General features: G+C 44.3%; 1 protein-coding gene across 1 annotated transcript in view; it reads right to left on the reverse strand.

The window, feature by feature from the left end:
• The window catches only part of PLCH2 (phospholipase C eta 2), a 358,008-nt gene that overhangs the window by 95,107 nt on the left and 254,144 nt on the right, over positions 1-8,757 (reverse strand). Inside the window, exon 3 of the mRNA XM_019541274.1 lies at positions 4,280-4,426. Coding sequence (XP_019396819.1) covers positions 4,280-4,426 — 147 coding nt within the window. The remainder of the gene's footprint in view (positions 1-4,279; positions 4,427-8,757) is intronic.

Consider the following 8,757-nt stretch of genomic DNA (forward strand, 5'->3'; position numbering starts at 1 on the left):
AGCCCTGATGGTTTACACCCAAAGGTACTCAAAGAGCTGGCAGACATCATAGCTCAGCCCCTGGCACAGATCTTTGAGAACTCCTGGTGCTCTGGTGAAGTGCTCGATGATTGGAAGAAGGCCAATGTGGTGCCTAGCTTCAAAAAAGGGAGGAAAGTGGATCCGGCAAACTACAGATCCATCAGCCTGACCTCTATCTTGGGGAAGGTCTTGGCAAAGATCATGAAAGAGGCCATCCTATACAGGCTAGCTGACGGCAATAACCTGAGAAATACCCAGCAAGTGTTTGTTGCGGGTAGGTCTTGCTTGACCAATCTCATTTCCTTTTACAATCAGGTAACCTATCACCTGGACAAGGGAGAAGAGATTGATGTCATATATCTTGATTTTTAAAAAGCCTTCCATCTGGTATCCCACAATCACCTCTTGGCTAAACTGGCTAACTGCGGCCTCGACCTCACCATGATCCGCTGGCTGGGGAACTGGCTCCGCGGCAAGACCCAGAGCATAGTGGCTGACAGAAGTCAACCGCTGTGGTGCCCTGGGACCAATGGGGTCCCTCCGGGCTCTGTCCTAGGGCCTTTACTTTTTAACATCTTCATCAATGATGTAGACATTGGTGTCAGAAGCGGGCTAGCCAAGTTCGCCGACAACACCGAACTCTGGGGTAAAGCATCCACACCTGAAGACAGGAGGGTGATCCAGGCAGATCTTGACAGGCTCATGAAATAGGCGGACAAGAACCTGATAGGTGTTCAACACTGAAAAATGCAAGGTTCTCCACCTAGGGAGGAAAAACCTGCAGCATGCTTATAGGCTCGGCAGTGCTACGCTGGTTAGCACTACGGACGAAAGGGACTTGGGGGTCATGATTGACCACATGATAAACATGAGCCTTCAATGTAATGCTGTGGCTAGTAAAGTGACCAAAATGCTGGCTTGCATTCATAGACGCTTCTCAAGCAAATCCTGGGACGTCATTCTCCCATTGTACTCGGCCTTGGTGAGAATGCAGCTGGAGTACTTTGTCCAGTTTTGGGCTCCATAATTCAAAAAGGATATAGAGAAGCTTGAGAGAGTGCAGAGAAGAGCCACGCACATGATCAGAGGTCAGGAAAACAGACCTTATGAAGAGAGGCTGAGAGACATGGGACTCTTCAGCGTGGAAAAACGCAGGCTCAGAGGCAATCTGGTGGCCACCTATAAGTTTATCAGGGGTGCTCATCAGGATCTGGGGGAACGTCTGTTCACCAGAGCGTCCCAAGGGATGACAAGATTGAATGGTCACAAACTCCTCTGTGACCATTTTAGGCTGGACGTTAGGAAGAACTTCTTTACTGTCTGAGCCCCCAAGTTTTGGAATAGACTGCCACTGGAGGTGGTTCAAGCACCTACTTTTAACACCTTCAAGATACTTTTGGATGTTTATCTTGCTGGGATCCTATGATCCTTGCTGACTTCCTGCCTCTGGGCAAGGGGCTGGACTCAATGATCCTCTAGGGTCCCTTCCAACCCAAATGTCTATGAAATCTGTGAAGTCTATGAACTGGAGCTCTGAGTGAGGCTTAAGGACTTGAGTGGGATCATACAATTGTTTGTTGTTTTCCAAATGTGTTGTCTCAGCATAGTTGACTAGCTAAGACTATATGTCCAGGCTGCAGACAGACAGGCCCAGCGCTCTTTTGTTGCTCAGTCCAGGCTGCCGTGCAGGTAATTCTGGCCCTTCTTTGAGTTCTTTTCCAGTTTTCTGCCCCAGAACTGGGGCTGGGAGCAGGGGCAGGCCTGGTGGGCCTTACTTCTGGGCTGCTGAGTCTTGCCGGCTTCCCCTGGGTCCTACTGCGCCTGACTCCTGTCATCTTTGACAGGCAGCCAGGAGCAGATAAATATTAATTTTCTAAACTTTTTAGGGACCCCGCAGGCCACATAAAATGGCTGTATTTTGCCCACCCCTGTTCTAACTCATCCTTGCAGAAAAGAAATTCAAGGACTGGTGCTTGTTAAGACACTAAGCCTATGGAAGAGACAGGGACATTGTTATGATTTGTCTGGCATACAGAAACACTGAGAGGCCTTAGCTGAGATAAGAGTCTTAGTGTGCAGGGCACTGTATGTATGCATACTGAAACAAGCACATGCCCTGAGGAGCTGAGAGTCAGTACAGATGGGCCAGATTCTCACTGTGCTCAGAAACCTCTTTTTGTTCTTGCTTAGGATGAGGAAGTATGACCCAAACTTTTAGAGACATTTAGGTGCCTAAGTACCTTTAAAAATCTGGACCCAAGTGCCCTGTCAGAGGTCACAGAGGAGGTCAGGGCAGAGTCAGGAGCTGAATGCAGAACTTTCATGACTAATGATCTAACCATGACGGCTCTACAACTCTCAAATGATGCATATTTTCTCAGTATATTTTTACATGCCAAAAGTGGGTCACACCCCAAGGTGCAGATCCTGCCAACATGCTTTACTCTTGAAACAGGAAAACAGGCAAGTTAATTTGGTCCCCAAAGCGTCTGGTCTCCCTGTTCCTCCACTGGCCGGGCAGCTGCCAGCCATCTCTCTTGTGGCATTTCCTTACCAGTGCAGTTACACATATCTCTTTAGGCTGTTCTTGTTAAATAAATAATTTAAGTCCTTTTTTATTGCAGGTTGCAACTTGTGCCTGTGAAACAATCATTGCTTCTCAAACATTTATCCTTCCTTTGGAATGGAGCCGCCACCATCTGGTGCAAAGTTACACAAAAAATCCTCACATGCATAGTCTTGTGGGGACAGTTAAAGCTGTTTGGTACGTGGCAGTCCTGGGTAGAGAACAAAAAGTTCTGTGTTGTATTTTTAAGGTGGGTAGCAGGAGGTAAGTAGGACAAGGGGATGCCAAATACAGTATGGTTCAGTGAGCTGGGTGCCAGAGACTGGGAGTAAGGGAACTGAGTTTCTATATCCTGATTCTTCTATGACCTCAGGGAAGTCCTTTCTCCTCCATGCCCCTTCTTAACCATTGCCTTCTGTTTTTTGAACACAGGCTCTTTGAGGTATGTACCTTCTCTTACTAACTTTGTTTACAGTTTCTACCATGCTGAAGGGCTGATCTTAGTCAGGACCCCGCAGCAGAACTGTAGTACAAATGATGATGATGATCATTATTGCCATCATCATGTGGACCATGCTTTGGGGCCAAACAATGGTGCTGGATCTGAAAAGCAGATCCTTGCACCTGCACAGGGTCAAAGAGATCCTGTAAAGGTCTGCGCAGACATTGCTTCATTGGAAGCATCTGGACCTGTACAAACTAGAACCTGAGTATACAATGAATCAAGTCAGAGCTGCCTCAATCAGGCACCTGATCCATATGGCCTTGGATCCCATCTCTAATAATAGTTGATAGCTTCAGAGTCTAACTACAACGCCACTAGTAATTTGTGTCAACAAAAACAGGGCCCTCCCTACATGGAGGTTCCTAAGAAAGGGTCAAAGCCATCACCTGCAGACTCCCCTTAAGTCTTGCACTATCCATGCAGGGTTTGTTTGCAGCTCATCTCCAAGTATGTTCAGTTACTCCAGCCTGCACTACAGCAGCATTTTCATTCACAGCAATCACACATACTGTTTGGAACCCAGATACAGCATTGGTCTTGATCACCTTCCACCTCCCTCATGCTAGCTGCTCAATACCTGGAACAGAATCTCATCCTTGGGATGATCCGGCAGAAAGACCTGTTGGCCAGCAGTATAGGTTGTAGCCGTGTTAGTCTAAGGACATAGGCAGAAAGGTTCTTTGGGTAAATCTGATATCTTTAATTAGACCAAATCAAATAGTTTGAAAAAAATTATCTGCAAGCTTTCGAGTAAAAATACCCTTCATCAGGCAGAGGAAGCATCTGCAGTTGGTCTGTGCTCTTCCTGGATGGAATAGTAAAAAATCATGGAGTAAATATGGACACTGGATTTATGACACATTATAACCTGCCTAATATCTGACTCCCCATGTAACCTCTCTACCATTTACTACCTATATTCAACAACTCCCCCACTGTGTTTCACCTGTTGACGACCTCAATTTACACTTTCACTGACGGGCTTTCTCGCATGCATACTAGCTTCTGGCTTTTTTACTGTTCCATCAAGGAAGAGCACAGACCAACTGCAGATGCTTTCTTTTCCTGATGAAGGGTATTTGTACCCAAAAGCTTGCAAAGAAGATTTTGTCCAACTATTTGAGTTGGTTTAGTAAAAAGTATTGGATTTACCCAAAGAACTTGTCTGCCTGTTGGCCAGCACTCACTTTTGGCTTTCTCATTCTTTCGAGATGGTCTCCAGCGAATACATGACTTGTGTTCATCCAGGTAATAAAAACGGACCAGACCCTTGGAACCACCACGTAGTTTGATCATCTGGGTCCCGGCTTGCATGGAGTTCATACATCTTTCCACTGCAGAAAGAAATAAGACAACACCTGCAGGTTAGACACAATATCAGTTTGTCTCACTATTTTAAAATTAACTGAGTTCCCACCTGTGCCTTTGGAACTGCCTATCACCATCTTGATGGCAGATACTACCCCTTCACAGAAATCAGCCTGAGACTCAGGCACCACTTAGGACCTAGTGCTCAAGTTGGACTTCTGTGATGCCAGTATGTTGACCATTTGCTACCTCTGCCTAGGGTTGAACTCCACCCTTAGCTAGATCCTCTGCTGATGCAAACTGCTGTAATTCCATTAATTTGGGGGGAGCTTGGCTGTTTTACAGTCTCTGAGGATCTGGCCCTTAAACTTCCAATTAACTCTGTGGGAAAATAATGTCATTAACTTTGCCTGTTTCTCACTGTAAATTCTGGAGTTCCAGGCAGCAACATCCCCATCTAGAAATAGCTTTGCTCCCTCTGAAGCAGCTTAGTTAGCATTCTGCCTACCCAGAATCCAATTAACAGAGGGGAAAAAATGTTTAATTACCCAACTTGGCCATCAGAATATTGTAAATATTCCAGGAACCCTATAAATAATTCAAAGGCTTTCGAGTACAAATTGCTTTAGAATTAAACCATTTTTCACTATAGAGAGGAGGCATTAAAAATTAATAGCAATAAGGTTATTAAAATCACATGTTGAATTCTATTTATTTATTTAAAAGAGAGCCAGCTGCTGAGCTGAAGCCAGTCTCAGAGGTGATCTTATGGAGAGGTCTGCAGTTATCTTCTGTGAAATGTTAAGGTTCTTGTACACTAGCCAGAGAGCTAGACAGCAAAGCAAAGCATCCAGAATCTGGAGCATACCATTTGTGGAACAAACCCACAAACTTTGCTCCAGTGGCACTTCTTGAGTCTCATCATTAGGAACTGAACAGCGTAAGCCATGTATCAGTCTGACACCCAGTTTATGAGACCTTGGCATTGTTCACACCATTAGCATAGCTACCAGGCTCATTCTTGTTACACGTCTACGTTTGCAGGAGCAAATATATTCCCAACATGCACCACTTTCTGCACAACCAGGACAGAAATGCCAATATTGCTCCTGCCCATTCCCATTTAACAGGCCATCTGAGCCCAGTGTTAAAGGTAAGTTAGATAAAAATGAGGCAGATTGTTTGATTTAAAAAAAAAAAAAAGAAGAAGTGGAGCACTAAGCTACCGCTAAGTCTGCAACAGGGTGAATTTGTAATGTACCAGCTTCAGGGTTAGTACTTAAAGAAGAGATAAGGATGCAGCTGCCTTTCGCTGAACGTCTGGTTACAGCAGACAATAAAGCACATCCTTCTGCTGCTGAACTATTCAGTAGCACATCATTAAACTTGGCCTGCTTGCATCTGTGGCAGTCTGGTAGCAATAACAGAGTTAACTTGCTTTTGGAGATTACCTGGTTCTTACACAGAGCTTTCCCTCCAGACCACTCCAAGGCAGCAAGATCAGCCCCATTTTACGGGCGGTGGAACGTGATGAAGGTCTGCCAGCAAGATCAGAGCTAGGAACTGAACCCAGGTCTCTAGTCATAGGACAATGCCCAGGGTCTTGGTTCTTATCTTAAAAGCAAATAGAGGCCTGGTCCCAGGGAGTTAAGAGCTTGCATAGGCCTGCAAAATAATAGTTTGCTTAGCCACTCTGACCCTGGAGCACAAAAGAACCTCCTGCAGTAATGTGAGAGCTCAGCTGTAAAGAAATAGCCCACAGTCACATCAGGCTGCAGAGATGGGGGCCACTGCACACTTCACCACCTTCTGCCCCCAAGTCCAGATATGTTTTCTTCATCTGCCTCCTCTACCACATACAGACCCCATGCCACTAGAGTGAAAAACAATCCCAATGACACAAACTTTCTGTCATGTTCTTCCACTTTTGGAGAGAGGCTCAGAGAACAGATGTGAGATGGACATCAGTCACGCCGCTGAATGCACTAGCGGTAGGAACTTGGATAATGTGGTGACAAGTGCAGTGCAAGAACCCATACAGAACAGAAAGCAAAGGACCCTCCCAACCACAACCCTCTTTATATCGAGAGTGAAAGTATTCTTTATGAAATGCAGACCAAGTGTCCAGTGCTGCACGATTCAGAGGAAAGATTTTGCAACAAAACTTAAAACCTTATACCCTGATGCCAAAAATGCTTACATGCTGACAATTACGGATTTCTGTGAGCAGTTCTTATACACAATCCCAGCAAAAACATAGCGGTGTAGCCTTTGTATTTGGAAAACAGAGACTTGAGTGGTGAGTAGTTCAGTACAGTATTAACAATAGCTAATATAAACCACTTGAACTGAAAGCATTTAACCATTCCTTCCCAATATCTGCAAATGTGGGTGCAACAAATCACAGCAAAGGCCTAAAAACGTGCAGTTAAACAACTAAGCCCCACCCCACACACACACTTTTAACATATTGTAGCTAAACTCAAGATAGTAACAGCTGATCACTCTAATTTTGTTCTAAATTATCCTATGGTTAGGAGGAAGTTTCTTGAATTAATGCAAGGAAATTCAGAGGCAAAGGTGATATGCAGTCCTTAATTTGCTTGGTAGTGCCAAGGCACTGCAGCATATATAATATTTTAGCAATGTTTGAAAGAAAAGACTCTACAAACAGTTGAACGTGATGTTACCAGCAGTCTTATTTTGGAAGGTTTTCTTCCCTCTCCCCCCCTTTTCTGAACAAAAATGCCCTATTCTGGAAGTGACAAGACTAAATTACGATTTTTTTTCCGGTTAGGAAAAGGCTTTATTTTCTAAATATTGTACCCCCCAAAGAAGCTTGCTTGTGACACACAGATCCCACAGTAATGGAGACATCTCTTTTTGCATAGACAGTATTCATGCCACACTTCTGTTTGCCAACCTAGGGTAATATCTTAAAAGGTACTGGAAACCTAACTACAAGGAGCCGGGCACCTAACTGCCAAATGTCACTGGGTGCTGGGTCTAACTGTTCTCACGAGTCTTGTCCAAAAGCGATGGAAGGAGAAGGGTAGACAGACTTTGCAACTTCCACCTACAGAAACAGTATGACAACAAAAACTAAGGACCAGGGAGAAAAAAAGATTCTTTTAGGATAGGCACATAAGACCCTGGAAAGCTAAAATGGATTATCAGATTTTCCTCTCCTTGCATCTATGGATTAACTCATAAGAATCAATGAACCTACAAATTTGTAGCTACAGGGTTTAGCAAGAGAGGAATGTTTTTCTTCAAAACAGCTTAAGAGCACACTTCAGGCTGACCACATTGACACAGTACAGCCAACAGATGGAGAGGGCTCCAATAACCATCAAAGTCTTCTCTTTGGGGCATAAATGGGGGTACAGAGCTTTGCCCCTGTGTTCATCAGACCCCACAGGGTTCGTTTTGCCTCAAGGTGCTGTACAAGGAAGGGGAGAAGAGTGGCGAACAGCAGCTCCAGTCAATGATAGTTGTGAGCGTTTTCTTTTAAAATAAAAATTAGGAGGTGTTCAAAGAATGCCAAGCAAGTTCAGCAATGGTAACTGGCTCACAGGACCTTGGCACTGTTGCACTGTATATCTGAAGCATGATCCACTAGCTAACTCATTAAAGTTGGATGAGGAAATCCTACTCCATATTCTAGCCCTGCCACTAATCTGCTACATAACCTAGCAAGTCACTGAACTCTACTGTACCCGGTCTGAAGAACACAAAACAAGCAAATCTGTATTTGGTATTAGTGAGGAGACCAAAACAGGGAGAATTATTTATGTGTCTAGAGAGTCTACTGCAAGACAAAAAACACAGAAGCACTGACGCTGATGGACAAAACAAAAAGACCAGATAAACTCTGTACTGTATGTATTTGTTGCCTTGATTTGATCATGTAAGCACTAGATATAAATGTATTGAACTGGATACCTCCCCAGCTGTTACCTTTAAATGTATCCTTCAATCATTCTTCCTGATAAAATTAATTCAGACCACTGTGGAATCACTGACAAAACTCTAGAGTGTTTGATACCTCAGTAGCTATTCTGCTGCCGGTTTGCTCTAATCTGAAATATTACACTGCTCATTTGCTGGCTCACTGCACAAATGCAATTACTGTTTGCATACACAACCTGGAGTTCATCTTGTAGCACCTCTTCAGCCTGCTTGGGAATTGATCTCACTGATCATTCTCAGCTGCTTTGTTAACTCATGATTGTTTACCATCAGACTGTTGGTGACAAAAGGAAGAGAAAACAAGGAAGTGTTTGGTGAATCATGGGACAAGCCAGCAACACAGATGGCCAAACTCCTGTTAAGAGAAGTAGAAAGGTCCCCCTTA

The sequence above is a fragment of the Crocodylus porosus genome, unplaced genomic scaffold (genome assembly GCF_001723895.1).
Source record: "Crocodylus porosus isolate Cpor-Errol unplaced genomic scaffold, CroPor_comp1, whole genome shotgun sequence".
NCBI lineage: Eukaryota > Metazoa > Chordata > Crocodylia > Crocodylidae > Crocodylus > Crocodylus porosus.